The sequence below is a fragment of the Neodiprion lecontei genome, chromosome 1 (genome assembly GCF_021901455.1).
Source record: "Neodiprion lecontei isolate iyNeoLeco1 chromosome 1, iyNeoLeco1.1, whole genome shotgun sequence".
Taxonomy (NCBI): domain Eukaryota; kingdom Metazoa; phylum Arthropoda; class Insecta; order Hymenoptera; family Diprionidae; genus Neodiprion; species Neodiprion lecontei.
Window position 1 is genome coordinate 5,185,635 of NC_060260.1, and position 21,114 is coordinate 5,206,748.

General features: G+C 37.7%; 1 protein-coding gene and 1 long non-coding RNA gene across 7 annotated transcripts in view; one reads left to right on the top strand and one right to left on the bottom strand.

Moving 5' to 3' along the window:
- The window catches only part of LOC107223776 (intraflagellar transport protein 88 homolog), a 29,410-nt gene that overhangs the window by 6,384 nt on the left and 1,912 nt on the right, over positions 1–21,114 (bottom strand). Inside the window, exons 1-16 of one of the 5 annotated variants that reach the window (XM_046745521.1) lie at positions 21,031–21,114; positions 19,963–20,201; positions 19,802–19,852; positions 19,472–19,644; positions 19,171–19,366; positions 18,862–19,079; positions 18,429–18,660; positions 17,722–17,879; positions 17,382–17,568; positions 17,098–17,284; positions 16,862–17,009; positions 16,670–16,781; positions 16,486–16,554; positions 16,112–16,412; positions 15,812–16,006; positions 13,934–14,045 (exon numbers count right to left, since the gene is read on the bottom strand). In XM_046745521.1, coding sequence (XP_046601477.1) covers positions 13,934–14,045; positions 15,812–16,006; positions 16,112–16,412; positions 16,486–16,554; positions 16,670–16,781; positions 16,862–17,009; positions 17,098–17,284; positions 17,382–17,568; positions 17,722–17,879; positions 18,429–18,660; positions 18,862–19,079; positions 19,171–19,366; positions 19,472–19,644; positions 19,802–19,852; positions 19,963–20,097 — 2,474 coding nt within the window. In that variant the 5' untranslated portion in view covers positions 20,098–20,201; positions 21,031–21,114. Of the gene's footprint in view, positions 1–13,826; positions 14,046–15,811; positions 16,007–16,111; positions 16,413–16,485; positions 16,555–16,669; positions 16,782–16,861; positions 17,010–17,097; positions 17,285–17,381; positions 17,569–17,721; positions 17,880–18,428; positions 18,661–18,861; positions 19,080–19,170; positions 19,367–19,471; positions 19,645–19,801; positions 19,853–19,962; positions 20,732–21,030 lie in introns of those variants that run through there. The other 4 variants (XM_046745525.1, XM_046745517.1, XM_015663579.2 and 1 more) reach the window with 4 other exon arrangements.
- LOC124295471 lies at positions 12,898–16,478 on the top strand. 2 transcript variants are annotated; one of them, XR_006905409.1, is made up of 4 exons: positions 12,898–13,766; positions 13,938–14,276; positions 15,262–15,384; positions 15,833–16,478. It is a non-coding gene; the product is annotated as an uncharacterized LOC124295471 (long non-coding RNA). The 2 variants fall into 2 exon arrangements; XR_006905408.1 differs by lacking the exons at positions 12,898–13,766; positions 13,938–14,276 and adding an exon at positions 14,336–14,708.

The following is a 21,114-nucleotide window of genomic DNA, read 5'->3' on the forward strand; positions in this document are numbered from 1 at the left end:
TAAAATTACATGCGTGATGTGGACAATGTCACGCGAGGTTATCGTTCGCGGGATAATCTTTTGGTTAGTATCTGTATGTATCTGACAAGTATTCGTGAAGCAGAAACGAGCAACGAAATTAATCGCTGCTATTTCATACATATATGTATAGATATTCGATTTGCAATTACCGCGTACAACGAAACTAATTTAGAGCTAGTGTTAATTAGACGTAATTAGCATTTATTTATCACACTTCGAATGACAATTTAACTCTTCTCTGCGATACACGCGCGCTGCACGCGAGTCTTTTTCTCGCATGAAAAAGTTTGACGACTTTTTGTAATTACTTCTCAACCACATCTCGTTACTCGCATATCAAATTTCCCTCGACGTTCGTTCGAACGAAGCATACTACGTTGTATTAACAATTATAATATCTATAAAATGAGTAAAATAACGAGACGCAAAAATGAGCAACTGTAAAGCGCGGACGCTGCGATTTCGCAAGACGATAATGCACTCTTGCAAATACCGTGATAAGAGGAGTCGGAATAATCCAGCATTCGAAATTTTAACTCTGTGCAAAATATATCCAAGAAGATACGCACGTAACGCAGGCTGCAGCGTTGCACGTTAAAGGACGGAAAGCGTTGTAATTATCATCCGGCAGCTTCTACAAGGGCAAGGTTGATATTCGTACCCAACTAACAAACGTCACGGCGTAAGCTGCGATATACTTACACGCTTTGTTACACCTACACCATCCTGGTTGTGGGAGTGAGAGTCTCACGCATACACAGAAGGTGAATACGTCGCGTTGCGTAACGCGATTGAATATTTCATCAGCCGTGTGTGCATATAACGTACGATGATAATTTATTATTATACCGCGAATATATCTAATTTCGATTCTATACGTAAATTATACCGTAACGTCTCAGTGTGATAAAAGCACAATTACACACGCGCACGTGTGTATATACGCATATTAGCAGAAGCTGGAAAGTGAATTAACTAACAAAAGCGCGTTGAAGCGGAAACAAAAAAAAAAAAAAAGATGACAAAAAAGAAAAAAAAAGACATATAAATTAATTCAATATTCGTGTAATAACCGAACTCAGGGGTGATTGAACGGTATAATAAGCATATCTACGCGATTATAACGAAATAAGAGACGATATTGATTGCGATGTTAATTGTAATGCTTCGGGTTATACTGTACATATAACTAGTTACGCTGATTGATAATATAGGTGTTGTATTAATTTAGGGTACAGTTCGCGGTCTTCCGAATCCTTGTTGCGATAAATAAACTTTCGACGTACGTTGAGCAAGAAAGAAGAACCAATCGGGATTGTTCGACGAGTACAGAGAGGGGCGGGGGACGAGATGTTAAGGTATAACGTTTAACCATAATTGACAATGATACCGATACGTGAGAAATGTTTATATATTTCTCACTTTACAAAGAAATCTTTCACAAACATAATCAACGAATCGACGTTGAGAACTCGCTGCTGTTTATACGAAGCATGTGCATGCAGGTCGTTTGAAAATTGCAAAGTGTTGATAACCTACGTCTGAGAAAATAATAGCAAACTACATACTGCGCGTATAAATAATATGATGCGTAATTACCGAATCCACACCATTCGTCATTCATACCGATTAGATTTCGGAAAGTGAACGCGTTGATATATCTACACGTATGTGTACGTGCATATGTATACAGGAAAATAACTGTAAGGGTATAAAGATTCTAGTATATAAGGTATATATAATGTATATATATATATATATAATGTTGTAATATGTAACTGCGAAAACTTGGAATAACATGTTTTTCACATATCGTGTGATATACCTGCGCGCGCACACACACACACATATATATATATGTATATATGTATTATAATTATATATTATTTGTTCGGAAAGGCGCGAAAAACACACTTATTATTTTTTACACGTCAATCGTTATACAATTGTGTATAATTTGAACGGTAAAACGTACGTCTCTCGTTAGCCAACAGACATTAGTGCATCAAGTACATATCGCGGTTCGTAACTAGAAAAATTGAGTAAAACAGGTATCGTTAAAAAAACTGTTTGATCGTTGTTGGGATTACGAAAAACTAGGTACGCGTAACCATTTTGCGCTATTGTCGATCCTTTTTTTTTGGCAATTGCAACGCAAAATCAGTTTGCGAGGTTTACTCTACTATTTTAGTTAAACAAGGCCTTAACGTCAATTTATCGTTCCACAAGCGTTAAATTTTCGCAACAGTTGCGATAAAATATAGTAACTGTGATCGTGATGAGAAAGAATAGTAACGGATAGTAGAGTTTCCGGTAAAAGCTAGAAAATTAATTTTCATTTTCTACCTAGAACTATATTTTGTCGATTGTGGTAAAAAATGAAAATAGTTAAGGACCGAGCGGTAACTGAAAATAAAAATTCCTCTCAGTGTGTATACATATACGTATACTTTACCACGAGAAGCGAAACATTATTCACAGAAAATAGTATACGAAGGAGGAACGCGAGGCACGACGGACCCCTGAAAAATTTTCCACGAATAAAAAAAAATAAAAAAAAAAAATGTTATGTTCAATAGTTTTATAATCGAGAGTTTATAACCGATTTGTAAATAAAACAGAGTATTTCGGGTAAAATGGAATACTTGAAAAGTTTAAAAAAAAAAAAAAAAAAATGAAAGTATTTTTGTAATAATTTTTTTAAAGGGTTCCGGCGTACCCCGGGAATTATTCTTTTTTTTTTCGTTTTTATTTTATAAATTAAATTATGGCGGTGCAACGATGAATTTGCTCGAGACAGATCGAACCGACTTGTACCCGGTACTCAAAAGCCATGGAATATAATTATCGGCTTAGGGGGTCCGTCGTGCCTCGCCGGTTTTACGTTTACCTGCATCGTTTACGGGTTTAACAATGATAAAATGCTTGTAAATTGCTTGTCGAGCAAATCGCGCACGCCCTGAGTCGAGAGGTGTGCGCGTCCCGCGACCAATCGGATCGTCGTCGTTGTTCCGCGGGCGTATAAGCCGCGACGACGTCAACTTGACGATTGCGAGTCTTTAACCCGGCGCACGTGAGCCGCTGGCCTTTTACGCAACTGTGCCACTACGTTCTTTGCAAAAACGCGATCATCGTCGCCGCACGCTCGATATCCGTTCGACAGCTGTGAAAGATTTAGCGGTTTAATTAATCGTTGTTATTATAATCGCGATCGCGCAAACCCGCGAGGCAAAAAAAAAAAACTGCACATATACGATGTTTTATGCGATTCGGTTTGATTTTCAGAAAGAAAAGAGGACGGGGAAGAAAAAAAGAAAGAAAGAAAGAAAGAAAGAGAGAGAGAGAGAGTTAAATTAAATCTTGCACGAATCACAAAATTTAAATGCGCGAATTATTTTAATGAATTTGCGAAATATTGTTAGATTTTTTTTTATTTTCTTTTTCTTTTTTTTTTTTTTTTGTTTCGACATAGTATACGTATCTCTACTTTTTCTGGTGCTCGCTCGCTCGTTTTTATAATCCAATTCTTAATTCACACACGTGGCTTTAAAGTCAAAACAAATATTTGATCAACGTGAACACGGCTTGAAACCAATTTTTTGAAGCGAATTCATTAGAATTATTACACGTCATTGCTTATCTTATATTATGTACACCCACACACGCACATATTCCTGTATTTTACGCGACGAAAAATATCCGCGACCTGCGATCGATATACGTATAATATAATTTCAACGACGAGTGTTTGGATTTGAAAATTAATCGTTCTTCTCGGATTGAATTAAAAATCGTGGAACAATCATTCGCAATAATTCGTTCTCACAGACGAATTGAAAGGAATCAGATTTAGATTTTTCTTTAGACGTTCGTGACACAATTTCATCCGACGATAGAGACATCGGAAACAAGTCTAGAAGTCTAGAAGAATAGATCATTTTTACGCGAATGTAAGCCGAACCGTGTAACGAGTTGAAGCTGGGACGACAAAATGGCAGAACAATTATAACACAGACAACTGCGAGTATTGCAGAAATTGACAATTTCGCGTACCTGCGTATAAATGAAGAATTTTTCGATATTTCGAACGTCGAATGGCCGACGAATCTCGCTTGGTGAAAATGGCGATAATCTGAGAATGCGGTTCACAAAGCTCGTAGGGTGGCAGACAGACTGGTTTTATTAAAATCAATTGTAAGGTGTAAACTTTAATTATAGAACAATTTAGCCAGTTGACCCAAGATGACAGTTCTAATTCGGAACGTGAAGTACATGGCGTCGTCACCTTTCAATTGAACAATATATGTATATATTCTTCAAATCAGAGAGCCTTAAAAAGTCTTTGATATGATATACATATTTATAGAACTATAAATTGTTCGGTATACATGTCTCTTTACGCCTACTTTTTTCGCCGTCAAAGTTCCAACGAACAAATAAGAAATGTAAAAACATATACATGTCGCAAGCAATAATAGAATTTTCTTCATATTTTCTGATAATACGTTATACGTACAGAATATTGAGAATCAGTCGAGAGAGTTATTATAAATGCATCGTTTATCGAATTCTAGAAATTGTTCATCAATTATTTATCAGTAATTTTAACCTGTAACATCGACCACTACGCAAGTGTCTGTGTATATACATATATATATATATATACGCGTACATACGCGTAGTTGGCATGAAAAGTCAATATCAGTAATGACGATGCTTTGCGTATATGAATATGTATACACACACACACGCCTAAATACCGTACGCTTTTTAGCCCCCTCCTTGTTCTTTGGAATTGTTGTTGACCTCTCGTTTTTTCAAAGATTATATATTACAGAGTTGGGAAAATATTAATACACAATACAACATTATACTCGAATCAAAATTTGCCGCGTGAGAAAAAACGAAAAGAAACCGTCGAGTTCAAGTTATTACACGTATATTATTTACAAATTATACATAAGGCGAATGCAGAGGTAAAATTCGCAGGAGGGTCAATTTCTGCAAACTAAACCGCCGATTCGGATCGCAGTTTACGGGAACCGATTTGCAAACGGTAGTGCGTTTTAGGATTGAATTTGAAACCCGCCCCCGCCAATTACAACGTATGCGTACATTTGTATGGTAGGCATAAAAAACAATTAGAATTTCTAATATTTCTTTTTGCAAGTTGAAAAGTAATTCTTTCTTTTCTTTATGTTAACGAAAAAGACGGCGTCAAGCCTGCTGATAACGTAGGCAAATCTTATTCCAAAAGTATTAGAATTACACACGCCCTCTGCGACTAATAGTTGCGCACACATCACGCAACGAATAACTATTTGAAGAGTAAAACTGTACAAGCGTGTAAAATAATACAGAGAACGTATACCTGTACGTATACAGTATCGATTCAAGTCGAACGCGTGCAGAGATAATATATTGCAGACGTAAGAATTACACGCTAATAAAAGCGAATTCAAGTCTGATGTACGTACGTGTACGTGGGTTAATAATTACGTAGAGAAATGCACGTTCCAGGCCGGCTGACCAAAGAAGCGCGAGACTTAAGCAAGTTGTAGAAGGGAAAATAGAAAAAAAAAAGAGTGGGCGGAATGCAACCGCTCGACTTAAATCAATATTATAGTTATACATGTATACCGATTCTTTCCTGTGCGGTGCGATACGTTGTACACGCATACTTGCATCGTGTATGTATTGTATAAATAACAACATACATGGAAACTGGTAGCTGGACACGAGGATTGATTATCCCAATTCTCCAACTTTACTGCAATATTACCGGGAGAAAATATTTGCCTTGCACGTGTCATACACGCGCGCATAGACGCGTACGTGTAAGTGCGTAACACTGTGTATTTAAAAACAACATTAAAGACGCGCACGTGCGTGTGTTCCGCGCACAATCGGCGATGCGATTCCGTACACCGGCAAACGGCTCGATCGTAACGCTTTAATGCAGAAGCAAAAAACTGTACGTCTTTTACATATAATACATACTATACGTGCATATACGAAATTCGCGAAACACGCGCACACGTGATTAATGTGTATAAATTTGTGCATATATGTACAATGAGACACGAACGAACGAACGAACGAATGAATGAATGAATAGAAACTCACCGTGAATGTATTATACCATATACGTATAAGAGGCGCGTTTCGTCTTCTCCTCTCTTCAGTTAGCAACGATTTTCCTTCCTTCTGATTTTCCGACTCTCCCTCTCTCTCTCTTTGCGCAGATTTACCCTTTGTTTCTTTGCTTTTTTTTTTTTTTCTTTTTTCCTCTTCTTCTTTTTAATATATATTTCTACGTTTCTCGAGTTCGAAAAAAAAGCTCCTGCGGTGTCTCTTCAAATATATATAAAATATTACATGTATACCGCAGTACGTAGAATAACGTTAACTCGACTGACCGGCCGTCGTCCTCGGAGATGAACGCGAAACTGACGAGCCTCCAGGTTCACGGTCTGCATCCACCACTGCGATCCCCACCGTCTTCTCGTAATCGGCGCGATACGTGATTCGCACATCGCCGCCACCTCGCCATATTATCGCCGATCCGATCCGAACCCCACCGCAACCCGTTTCCTTCCTAGTTTCCTCGCCGTTTTCTCTCCCTCTCTGCTGCACTCGATTCTCTCTCAGTGTGCGTGCGTGTGCAAAAATGGATACGATAGGGCCGCGATTATCCGACCCTCGATTGTCCGAAGCACGACTTGATTTGTCCGGACTTTGGCTCGAAAAATACATTCTTGTGCGCGAAATGTACGTCCATCGCAGCCGTATGATGAATACCTTACGGCTTAGGAATGTCCTTTAATCCTGACGGATACAGCCGAAACGTCGCCGAGAGAACCCTAACGGTTTTTCTCCTTTCAAAAATGACCTTCCCCGACGAATTCCTCACTCAAACATCTTCTCGGGACGCGAAAATCCACACCTACTACCTTGTTACTCGTTGCGGTTCTGCGAGTTTTCGTCAAGCGCAGCTTCAAGTTTCGTTAAGTCCACTTGTAACGTTGCTTATACCGATAAAATAACAGCTCGGTGTTTGAAAGATGTTTGAAATGTATAATTCGACGTTTAATACAGACTGTGGATTCAAATTTGTATTGTATATCTTATCACCCCCTAACATAAAAATTGCTCTTCGGTTATCCGAACTATCCCCAGTTCCAATTAGTTAGGATAATCGAAGTTCTACTGTAGATAGATCATGGATGGTAAATTTTCGCAACGATAATTCCCCGCCAATGCGATATTATCGTATTACGTCCCAGCGTTGCATGTAAGGACGTTACGCACGATTATCCGCTCCAAGCCTCTGGGTATACATTGTGTTACAAGTGCATGAATATGTATATTATAAAAAAGTACCCGTTTCTACGATTGTCGAGTGAGTCTGCTAATGCGCATGCGCGGAGTGTAGAAAAGTCCGTTTTCGAGTCCTAGGACTTAAAAGTGATCTTTCTTATACTGCGCGCATGCGCCGTCGCGAACAAATCTGACATTACGCGACCCTAACCTTAATTTCGTGCTTCGTGGAAAAAACGCGTAACATACTCTTGTTATACAGGGTGAGGAAAAAGTACAGAAGCCCTTAGAAATCTGGCAGGGTTCGGTGAAAACGAAAAAAATTACCAAGGTTAAATTTTGGGTCATTTTCAACAAGGGATTCAGTGGTGACCCTTTGATTTGACTTCAAAACTCATCTTCAAGGACGATTTCAGATCAACTTTGATTTTTCAAATGGAAACCCCAATTTTTGGTACCAGAATCGGAAAGAGCCGAAAATTTTACGTTTAGCTCTTTCCGATTCTGGCGCGAAAATTTGGGTTTCCGTTTGAAAAATCAAAGTTGATCTGAAATCGTCCTTGAAGATGAGATTTCAGGTCAAATCAAAGGGTCAGCATTGAATCCCTTGTTAAAAATGACCTAAAATTTAACCTAGGTAATTTTCTTCGTTTTCACCGTACCCTGCCAGATTTCCAAGGGTTTCTATACTTTTTCCTCACCCTGAATAAAGAATCGTGCGGAACAAGGAGGCAACGGTCTTTTAACCTCGCGTATTTGCAACATTCGTCTTCGGCTCACCTACGACTCACATTACAAACTTACACTCGATTAAAATACCGATTTTGCCTCCTTTTCACACAATAAACCATTAAATAGAAGTAACTCGTCTCTCGTACGATCGAACAGTTTTTCGATTGTAATTGTAATTGCATTCAAACGGACTATGCATAATTTCGATCCTCGATTTCATCCGTATGCACACCACCCGCCGCTATCTGTATATCGTTATAATTACATACTTATCGTATAATTATACATTACATAGCTGCGGGAATTGTGTCGAACCCGCCGCAATTATTTACTTTTCTTTTCTTATCTTTTTCTTTTCTTCTTACTATTCCACGCTCTTCGCGCGCGCGCATTTGCAATTAAAAATTGATGCGCGGGTATTTTTTATGTCATATACATATACGACAAGTTTTCGTAAAGCCACGATAATATTCTAATACACGCATTAACTAATTAGTTATCATTCTCATCAGACATTATAATCCTTTTGGTAGATTTAAGATCACACAACGTCAAGACGCGAAGAGGGAGAAGGATTGTAGTATATTATATACGAATGTTTTCTCCTTCTTAGTTTCTGCTTCTCCTCCTTCCCCCCGCAGTTTCGTTCAGACCGTACGATACGCGGCTGGTTTTTCTTTTTTTTAATTTTATTTTATTTTTTTTTTCCATGAGAACATCAGAGTTTTAATTGACTGGTAACGTTTTGATAACCGCGTTACGAGCACGTTATATGCGAGATTCAAACCACCGTATCTTTTATTTGCAAGATTTTGTTTCTTTCTTATTTTGTATGATTATACGTAACAAGTTAAAAATGTAAAGTCACGTTATACGCGGACAAGACACGAGCGCTGATAAGATTCTCGATCATTTTATAACACTCCTCGACGATGTTGTAATATTAATTCCAGGAAACATTAAAGCCCAATAGGTACACGCCCAACAAGCAGTCCGATGAATCGAGTACGAATTAAATGAGCAAAAAATGGAGATTGAACTTCGACTTCGAAAGAGGCGAAAAAGTGTAATGACAATAAATTCAGAGGGATATAATGTCATGACAGCGATATGCGAGCAAGAAAAACACCCGGTGATCAAAGTCTATAACGCCGTAGCTTCATTCACAATCAAACATGGGGGTAAAAAAAAAACAATACTTCGTGTATCGATTGTCTGAGCGCATATAAATTTTATGCGAAACGAAGCAAAACATGTAATAAAAAATCAATACCGAGAAAATATATATAACATTACATGTGTATAATGTTCGCAAATTCCAGATCAACTCGACAAAATTGACTTATAACCGACCTTTGACCTCGTAACATACATCGGCCGTGATTTATTCGCGATTTTTCAAGCGGTAGTGTAATTGCAAAATTAATATCTAATCTCTTGATAGAAAATTTTTTCTGCAAAACAGATTGAACTTGACGGTCCAATTTGTAAGTTTTCTTTACCTCATTATTCGTAATTCAGAATTGTTTTTTTCTTTTTGCTTCATGTTTTTCCATCTAGCCAGTTTATCTCGTTTCTGGTAATTTTTATCGGTGAGCGTAAAATTTCATCGTACGCAAAGAACGGTTATACGTACAAATGTTTATATCGATCAAGACCGGTTATATACCGTGTCTCTGATCTTGTACTATATTCGAAAACTATCGGACTATTGCCATTAGACAATTTGAATATATCGTTCAGCTGAAATTCAGGATACCGTAGATTTTTTGTGCGATAAATGCCGAAACAGGATTTTCACGGAACGACGAAAGATACGATTGAAAAATTGTAGAATTTACAATATATATGCATAAATAATCTAACGGGATTAATTTCGATTTTTCACAATATTTTTCACCGCCTCGCTATCGAGCATGGCGATTTGCGTACTTGCTGAACGTCAATAATAAAGTAAACAAATATATTGTTAAAATAAATTCTGTTTACGAAGCAGTCGAACGATTCTTTCTGCGAATCGTAGCTGCGGTTCGTTTTTCACTTCGTCCATCTATACGTCTTTCATGTACGCGTAAATGCGCGTCTTTTTTCAACTTCTTTCCACGCTGATAGAGATAGGTGCGGGCCTTTATTACCCGTGCTTACTTATATCTGAGTTTTACAACCCCTTCGATGTAATCTTACTTAATACGGAAACTGCAAATATCCCGTCCTATAAATCATTCGTACGATCGTAATTCCACGACGCGGGTACGTGGATCGAAAGACAAGAAAAAGAGAAACGAGCGCGGCAGCGAGCTTTACTCTGATTACCCTGGTAAAACTTTCTACCAAATACTACGAATTTTTACAGACATTACGTACAAAAATTATAAGTACGCAGAATTTTTCGTAAAGAATTATAAATTTTTCTTTTAAAATTGTGATATCTTGTAGATTTTTTTACTGAAAAAATCCAAATCTTCATGAAAATCTACAACAAGTTTTTACGAGAAACTATGGATATTTTCAATTTTTTCTACAAAATTGTACGAAATATCCCAATTTCCTGAAAGAATTCGTAGAAATCACATTCGCCAGGGTAATTATGATAAAAGGAAGCGCGACGCCCGTATCGGCCAATTCCATCACATCTCGACATCCGCGGTTTGTCAACCCATCCGTCCATATATTGGCGCAACGCGGCTTGCCCGAATGGAGTCTGATTGAATCAGCGAACGCGCTTTAAATATAGACACGGGACGCAGCGACGCCCGCCGCCTGCCCTCCTCGTATATCCTCTTTTTCCTTTTTTACACGACACGGTGTTTCGCACTTCCGACGTATCGCTAATTTCACGCCCGCAATGCACGCGTGCCGTTGAATATCATCCGCACCCTCAGCGCGATTACAGATGTACCTACAACGTGAATATTCTCTCAGCATACTTATCAACGACTAACGTGATGTGTACGATAAACGAAAACTGGATACAATTTGCGATTTTTAATCTAGCATCGATCCGGCGTTTTTCTTTTCCTTTCTTCGTCTACGTACAATAAACAAATGGAAATATTATCGCAAGAATAAATAACTTACCGATTCGTGCGGGGTGATCTTCAGAACCGTATCATAACGCGTTTCCTTTGCCTATGTCTATAACAACGGGCTATCGTTAAGAATTTGTCAGAATTTGTTAACGATGAATTGATCGTCATTTTTCATCGCCCGAGCTGTACTTTACTGTCGTAGATGCAGGGATCAGGGATTTTCGGTAAAAGCCGGAGGTTGCAGAGACACGCGAATTGGCGTGCGTATAAAGGAGGCGCCGGGATTTCGGTACGCGTATCGATTAGTCTGAAGTGAGGCGACGCCGACGTCACGGCGGGTAAATTTGAACTTTGAAGGATGCGCGGGTTCTGTTCGGCGATTAGCGTTACGGCAATTTCCAAGAGTATCCGCGAAGTTCGGGGTTAATTCGCACGTGATACTTTAACATCAGAGCCCGGGCGAATCTTGTTAGGAGGAAGACCAAAGCACTCGCTGAAGTACCGAGGCAACCCTCGTATCAATTTATGGCTATTTCCATCCACGCGACCCGTCGGACGATGTATTATTAACTGTGGAATATTTCGAACGGACGGCAGATGTGCTTTTGGCCAATCTGCAGATCACACTCGTTTAGTGTAGGTAGGTGCGTATTATCGTACGTATACAGCGTCTACGATTGTGTCGATGATATCGATACGATATTGGATACAAGCGAACAAAACGCGCGTATGATTCGGTAACGTCGAGGCATATATTCGCGTGGATCTAATTGTCGTTAATAAAATACACGCCACGCCGACGATTAATGGTTACGAAAATTGAAGAGCCTATTTTTGTAAGTACGAGATTCACCGCAGTATAACCATAATTCTGCTGCCTTTTTCGATAGCAAAAAACCTGGAGCGCTTTTACTTTTTTAATACCACTCAGTCACGTTTTTGCTGGAATCAAAATTTTCAAATCGATGAATAAATATCACTGTAACTAGATCCAAGTTGTCTAGACGATATTCCTTCTTTCTTTTTTTTTTTGACGCAGCCAACTTCGATCTTGCTAATAAGTTTCTTAAGTGTGACAAAATCCCAAAGAGTTGTTCAGATTTCGGATAAAACGACGCGGCAGTGATTGATGAGCGATTTTTATGGTTCGTGCGTGTATGTGTGTAGTTGTACTATATATAGGCATATACTGGCAAAGTGCGCGTGATGATTAGAGTGAAGTGGAATGATACACAATACACGATAAATCTTTGACCCTAGAGAAGAAATTGCACGTTATCGGCACTCTGGCTTCTGAGAGTATGAACTTTTGACATTGGATGAAGATCATTCGATTTCAAAAGGTTTTCAAGATGTCTCGAAGACTAATTATTACTAACGAAAACGAAGCCGAGATTATTGTAAATAATTTTTTACATCGATTCTTTGATTCGTAATTTATTGTATCATAATTTCCTAGCGGTTTCAGAGCATACATGCACCCAGGTGAAATATTTAACGGCATGAAAAATATAGGTAATAATCATAATCAGAAATTATGTAATTTCGCCTAATAATTGTCAACATAAATCTAAAACGTACATATATTGGTCTATTTATACTTCTGGCAAATACGGTCGAAAGTCAAAATATTATGCTTTCAGCCTTGTTAAGGGATAACGAAGTCATACGAGAGACGTACATCTGACATCCCGGCGACAATAAATTTAATCTGATATGGACGCGGTCATTATTTATATCGCCTCTGAGATCTGTTTCGCGTTGCTCTTGCCAACAGACAACGATATATTCGATATGCTGGAAGCAACCGTGACCAGTATTTTATCTATAAATTATCATTTGTAATATCTAACGCGTAAATTCGACCAATTTTTCTCATCAAAAATATATCTTACTTTAGAAATTGAGAAAAAAAAAGATCAATTTTCGAACCACTCTCTCGATATAACGTGCAAAAGTGTCAGAAGCTTTGTACCACTTTATATCGCGCATTCAGATAGAAAAAAAAAAATTATTTTTACCTTCCCCATTCCAAATCAGTACTTGGATCGATCCTCTCAAATCCGCGACTCCGGGAAAAGTTTCTAAGAGAAGCCTTCTTATTTTCAGTCATCATATTCCTTTGACGTTCAGACGAACCGTGAAATTATAACGAATAGTCTCGACGGCAATTTTATTACGCCCATTATTAATGTTATCACCTTTTTATTCACTTAAACCATTAGATTAAAACTTCAAAACTAATTTCATGAAAACAACAATAAATTTCCCACTCAACTCATTGACCACAATGTCTTCTAGAGAGCTTTGCACGGAATGACGAGATCAGCGATGTTTGAAACGCGTCTAACAGCCTTTACAGGCATTCACTCACATTTAGACAGAGTATTGACATACCGTTAGTACGACTACAATTTCTTGTTTGTAGGTATGTCAACTTATCTCTCCCAAACTTATTTAGGTCTCCCAAAGTTTCGTTTCGATTGAATTTTCGATCTATATGTTATCTGTCCGTCATTTTAGAAACCTTTTTACACTGCTGCATATATTTTATATAAGAAGACAACACATGGATCCATGAATCCCTTGGAAATTATTACCAGACACGAAATTTAGCGAGGTTTGACCTTAAGCTAGACAGAACAGATTCAAGCGATATTTAAGGTAAACAGAGCTGCATATTATTACGACTTTTACCAAGTATTTTAATAACTGATCCGATACCTCTTTTCTTGAAGGTACCGTGCAGACTGAAGTAAACATAGATTTATCGAAATTCGCCAATGCTCCTTCTTTGAGCCGTATCAAAATACTGCTATTACTGTATTTACTCAGGTAGAAGATCATCTCCGAGTTCTTCGTCTCCAAAGTCTTCGTCTTTCTTCCCTGCCGAAGTCATGGGGCGCGAAGGCAGAGGACCGACAGGATCCGAATAATTAGTATCTGTAAAAATTAGAGCTTGGATTTCGTAATCTATTTACGAGAAAAAAAAAGAGAACCAGCAAAACGAAGCTGAAAATGTTTCCAGAGTCGCTCAGTGGCGCGCAAAATTTTCACTCGCGTCGCAAGATCATCACTGCAACAATCAGTAGAGTGTTAAAGAAGACATATGTGAGCCAGGAATAGAATCTGTGGACGAGTTAGGTACATCTATCATCCAGTCAATCCATTAAGGTAATAATACAGGGCCATCAAACAGCGTGTATACATCATTCCGTTTAATATCAATCGCAACTGAAGCTGTGCAATGCTGCAATGATAATCATTACTTTGATAAGCTTTGCGCGATACTAAGGCTTGCAGAATATTTATAATATTACGTGTGAAAGATAGGAAAAAAATAAACCGCCGGTTATTTCGTAACGAAGTGTTTGATATCAACTTTTTTATACTAGTAGATAGAAGTCACGAGACGTGGTTACAACGGAATATTCCAGAATCAATTATGGAAAGTTTTATAGTCTAGTTTCAACTTGAAGAAACTTTTTTGCCCAGAAATGCCGGAAATCAGTGCAGAATATGTGATGTGAGATTTAAGTGAATAATCTGAAAGATTTCTGAACAGTATTTTCGGCGAATTTTTCCAAATACATAATATCGCATATGGTGGGTTTTAATGAAAAACCGATTCAGAGTAATTCATACCGTTCTGACGATAGAAATAGGATTATAATGTACCTTTGGAAACATGGTCAGATACTTGAGAATAATACGTTGATTAATGAAAAGACATCTCCATTCGAAGCACCTGCATACAAATCCAAACTTCTACTCTATCAGACAATGATGACGAACAAAAATAGTTTACAATAGTAACCATCATGTTTGCTTGCTACCTCAAGCGATTATAATTTTTTAACAAATGACGACTAGCAAATGGTGAAATAAGTTGTGTGACTTCCTTGAGTAACAAGATAACTTGAATGTATTTACAGCCCGATAAATATATTATACGATATATATATATATATTTATATATATATAGATATTTGGCTTTTGCACAAATCCCCTTAATCGGTTTGTTTTCATATGAAGTGAACAATTATATGATTCGCTTGATACCTATCAGGGTTAAACCTGATTAGCTTTAATAATCAAATGAAACAAGTCACGTAAATAACAATGAGTTATAATTAATGAAAATCTTGTGTTTTTCCAGATCCCCAGCTGTAAATAAATCAAGAGTAGCGTTTGGATACCCCACTTAGGTGATAGAATTCACTGTAAAAATCGTATCCATTGAAATCGCAGATTGTGCAAAAGAGATGGTGGACTTAGTTAGGTATACCACTCAATATAGGAGAAATCTGGATGCACCGAAAGCCATCTACAGTTATTGTCTATTGTGTTAATCACTTTCTGTACAAAATTCCAGAGTATTATAATATAATTTTTATAATAACTGAAGCACCTAGACAATATTTTTCTTCAAAGTAGGTAAATTAAACTTTGGCATGAGTTCAGGGATCACATTAAAAACTCCTTGAACCCACTTACAATTAGCATCGATCAATGTGCAATCTTTTTATTAATTATAAAAATACTTCCTGGCTTCTTGCTGGTTGTATAATTGAAAATCTGTTGATGGTTTAATAAGTAACTATTCCTGTGACATAATTGCAATTACATCTCAATAAGAAATTTCACAGTAGTTCAACTCTGTGGTTGTAAGAAAAAAAATGTAAGTAAAAGATCATTGAGTGACTTACTGATATGCGTATTTGCCTCAGGTGTGAATTCCAATGGACTTTCAAGCATGGCCAAACGATTCGCTCTAACCGGACCTCCGTTGTAGAGTCCTTGCTGATCATTCCTCCCCGACGTAGGACTGGTTTGATGCTCCGACCTGATGCTGAGCCCAGAACCAGCTCGTGACGATGTGCCACTGTTACTTCGTCGGGAGCCTGGATTCGAACAAGACAGTTTAAACTCGACGAATAAACTTAATTGAATATTTTGTTCACCATAATTATTCAGGAGTTGAAAACCGAACTATATTAATAGCTCACTTGTAGTTCCCGGGCGACCTGATCCCTGTCTTTCCTTAAGCTCTTTAGTCTTCTCAGCTTTTTTGAGCTCAGCCGCATACAGCTGTGCTTCTTTCAGACCCAAATCACTGCACAGTCGAACTAAGAACTTAAGGCACTCGATATTTTCAGGGAATTTCTTATGGATGTCTTGATATTCTGTAAGAGCTTTGTGAAACTGGCCGGTTCTCCTTAAACATGCCGCGGCAAGTAGCCGCCATCTCGGTTGATCAGGTGCCAATTCAACGGCACGTTCAAAGTATATTAGTGCTTTTTCTGCCACCTAAGAATCAACAATTGTCGATAATGGAAACAAAAAATGCAGAATAAAATGAAATATAGAAATATATAGATACCTGCATTGATATAAAGTAGGAACCCAGCCAATCGATCACCTCAAAGTTTGCTGGATAATATCTGTAAGACTGAAACAATGTTTCGATAATTATTGTTTGCAAACTTTTTATTATTACTGGTTTCATATTTTATTCAACAGTGCGACTAAAGTGGACACATAATGATAATGCAATTCATTCTTACATCACTGTAATACTGATACGCTTGCTGTTTGTCTCCCAACGTATCGTACATCTCTCCTAGTTTTTGCAAAACACCAGGGTCAGAAGGGATTATACCAAGCAGCTGGTTGTACCTGTCAAAACAAACAAGTAGCGTTAATACAGGTATTACATACAAGCTGTTACAAAAACCTCTTGTGTGATGAAAAAGTACCATTCCGCCGCCTGATCGGTGTCATTTATGAGCTGATAGAGGTGTCCAAGCTGATACAACGTCTGGGGGTCATACCGAATAATATTCCGCAATTTCCAGAAACACTCCACAGCTTCCTCATAGGCGTGAAGCTTTTTATAAACCAGTCCTGGATTAAAAGTATTATAGTGATAAGGCATTGCACCTCTGTTTTTTGATGAATCCATAAGGCAAGTAGAATTGGGTATAGAACGAACCAAGATTATAAAGAGCTTGAACGTGGCTTGCATCGCTGTCTAAAGCGCACAGTAAATATTCTCTTGCCCTCTCCAACTCTCCTTTCTTGATTCCACACGCTGATAAATTAACATATGCAGCTGCGTTATAACTGTCTGCCTGCCTAGCAGTTTCTGCACATTTTTCAGCCTGGTCATATTCACCTTGCTGTAGTAAGAAATGATATTCATAGAAGTAAGTCGAACATGATGTTAAAAAGATCTCAACTGCGTAATCGATTAAATGCATCATAAATTAAAATTACCAGAAAATAAATGAACGATAGCATGGTAGATGCAGCGCTGTTTGCACTAGTTTCACGATTCTCAAAGACTTTCAAAGTGTCTATGGCAAGCTGTGTTTCTCTGTTATGTAGAAATACCATGGCTTTGTTGATTTCAAGATCAGCTGCCAGTGGTGAGTATGCAGACGATTTTATCATGTCAACGCACCTGATAAATTATAAATCAGTAATTGGACTAGCAAGATGTGACTAGAAGGGAGGAAATGTTTCATTTTCAACAATTTGATTTCCATTAAATTTGATTCATAATGTAACCAAAATTTTACTCGGACTGAAATGACACACAGGTATAGTTTCTCACCAAGCGAACCCGGCTGTCAGAGTATCTTCGATAACAGGCGCGATTAATTTTGCTGCTGTAAGAATAGTTTTCTCTGCTTCTTGTTTCATCTCTTTCTCCAGCTTTGATAGCTCGTCATTTTTAATCACTTCATTCAATATATTTGCCACGACATCTTCCTAAACATTGATTATAAGTATTGAAATGGGATTTCAAAAAGGGTAAAAGAATTTCACACTCGATTTGTGCAAGATTATATTGTCATTTGCAGTAGTACTTGAACAGCAGATGAAGTTAGATCACATCTATTCAAAGTATCGGATAAAGTCAACAAATATTTACTTCATCAAGCTATTCGGTTTTCAGTTGTTCTTACACAAAGAACAAGAGCCATTGTGAAACTTTGGAGCATGCCAGCTATATATTGATTAACATTGATAGAAATTAATGTGGTGCAAGAGACAAGCCTTAGATATTGTTAGCAACATAAATTACGAATTTTAATCTTTGCAAACGGGATGGTGAATTTCTGTAAGGAGGATGAGGGTGCGCGGAGCATGACACGAGTTAAACTTGTTCATAGTACGTGCCGTTTATAAGTCAAGTGCAGAAGAAATGTTTATAATGTTCATTTCGAGACATTTATAGGTATTTTCTGATATGAAGAGATAGAAGAGAGTCGAAGACATAAACGAATTTCAAAGTTTCGTCACATGCGCTCAACTCACAGTGTTAATATTATACTTGTCCTCCTGATCAATGTTAAGCTGCACTTCTAGCAATTCTAAAAAACCTCGTTTCATTTTGTCTCGATGAGACAATGCAAAATGACAAAGTACAGCATGCAACCCTGCTTTGAATTCAGCCCTCTCTCGCATCACCCATTCAAAACTGTTTGCAGCTTCTTCTAAGCGACCCATTTGCACAAACAGCATTCCTATGTTATGCATTATTTTTATTCTGCGAATAGTTTTACGTTGTTAGTAGGTAATTACAATTAACTGAATACTGTTCAAAACTTGTCAGTTAACGTAAATTTTGGGAATTACTTTACAATTACAAACTGAACAACAAGATACCAAAAACTAAATCCGTGAAAGTAATACATTCGAATACACCTGCAAATTGAATAAGTACTTGAATTGAATGTCTGGTGTTCACCTGAGATCCTTCTGAGCTGTAGGAGCTTGGTCTAGAGCCATACGGTACATTTTTATTGCTTGCGGTAGCTGCCCCATCTTGACATGAATATTGCCCATGTTTACTTTCAGTCTCGCACTGTTGCTGAACATTCTGTTCCTGGTAATTGCTTGGTACGTAGCTAAGGCTTCTGTGTACATTTCATTATTAGCATACTGGCTAGCCAAGTTGAAAAGTACCTGCGAATAACATTGTATTTTTACAGAATCACGAATTTCACTAAGAGTTTAGTTTTGTCACTTATTACACAAAATGCACTATGCAACTCACTGCGAATGTTAGATCAACATTATGACTGTCACTGAGCCCAGCTTGTTCTTGTAAACGTATAAGGGCTCGTTCCCTAGACGAAGCTTCTCTCGCTCTCTCGAGGGCAACACGAAAGTTATTCTCGCAGATGGCCTGCACAGAATTTTCTATCAATTCCATTATCCTCTGTTCTGCGATCTTTATCTTTTCTTCAGGTCTAGAAATAATGATGAAGTATTCAAGATGAACAATGCATCCACTTAAAATAACAGAAAAATCTGGCTGAATCAACCCGCTTAATCTTCAAACACAAATCACTTACGTATCCTCTTTACCCGTCTCTAACGGTGGTGCAGGCCCTCTCGAACTACTGTTCATATTCAATGGATCAAAAGGTTGCCTACTACTGCTGGTATAGCCAGCCCCACGCACCGCAGTCATTGGCCTTGGACCTGTGCCTGGCCTGCCGATCATTCCAGTTCCGTTTCTGTGAAACTACACCAGCAATAATTGCAGACTTTTAGCGTTGAGCTTAGTAGTTGACCAAACTGTGCTCTTAATGAGCAGTATAACAAATATTTGTCAGATATGTTTCATATGGGCTATATCAGAGGATTGTGTATTGATGATAATGCAGTGAAGTATAACTCACTCCGCTCGAAGTTCCAAGACGCATAGCAGTGCCAGGTTTTTTCGGTGTGATCTGAAACGTAATACGACATCACGCGAGATCTAATTCACCCTTCACAATGTATCAGATGCCGTTATTACATTAGAGTATTGCTTAGGTTAAAGACGTGTTTGAAATCTTACAATGGGGCGTTTTGCGTAGCTGGCTTTAATCGCGTCTTGATATAATTCATCCTGGTCCAAATCCTTAGTGCTGAATAACGAAGGATAGTCATTGTATCCAGAATAAATATCATCGTCATGTATGAGCGTCGTCATTGCTGCCCGTTCTTCTTGAACAATCCGATTATCTCTGTTGCGTATTTCACTTGCAAACCGCAGTTACCTCGATTTTGGAGGTTAGGTCGTAGCTCTCTGCAAAACTATTTAATCGCGTTATTAATTCACGTTGATTTACCGCGTAAAACTTCGCAAGATAATCCATCCACCTATCAACCCCGTAAACAAAGTATTTTTAACCGGTTGACGTATTATTATCAAACTTTAAAACAACAATTTTGCCACAGTAAATTTCTAATTCACATTTGACAGCATCACTCGCGTCGCTGGCAACTGGCAACTGGCCGCTGGCGTTTACAATTTGTCACTCGATCAACGCGACATCTAACAATAACAAAGGATTAAATACCACCTCGCTCACATTCAAATTATATTAGACATTCGAAAATTAGAATTAGATTATAATTAAAAAAAAAATCCAGGGAAGTCTTTATAATGGACTAATTACCTGCCCGATTTAATTTCGCCTTTAGGAAACCTACCAAATTTCATTAGTTTTCCTGTATCTATCACCATTCTAGAGATATTATTAAATCACAAGAAGGTCATTTATGCAATGTATTAGGACTTGTTGAATGAATTAAAGAATATACAGATATATATATAAGTTATTTAACTTTATTATTATAAATGATTAAGCATTAATTATCCATTGATTTATAACGTTTAACAGACGTAATTATACATAACGTCCCATTAAAGTCTTCTGTTATTATTGTTGTTGACTGTCAAATTTGTTCTAGTTATAACGTTTTATAAGATCGACATAAAAAAAGAAGATTATTACAAGTGCACGTGATCGATTTTTATTATTATTAATTAAGTGAAAAGCATGTCAACCCAAAAAGTACAGATGATTTACTAATGATTCATTGTTCATCTTTGAGAAAAATTGTCAACATTAGCTCTTACCATCGCTCTGTTGGAAACGTGTTATTATTTGCAGAATGTGGTATATGTTTTGTGCTTAGAATGCGAGCGAGGTGGTATTTAATC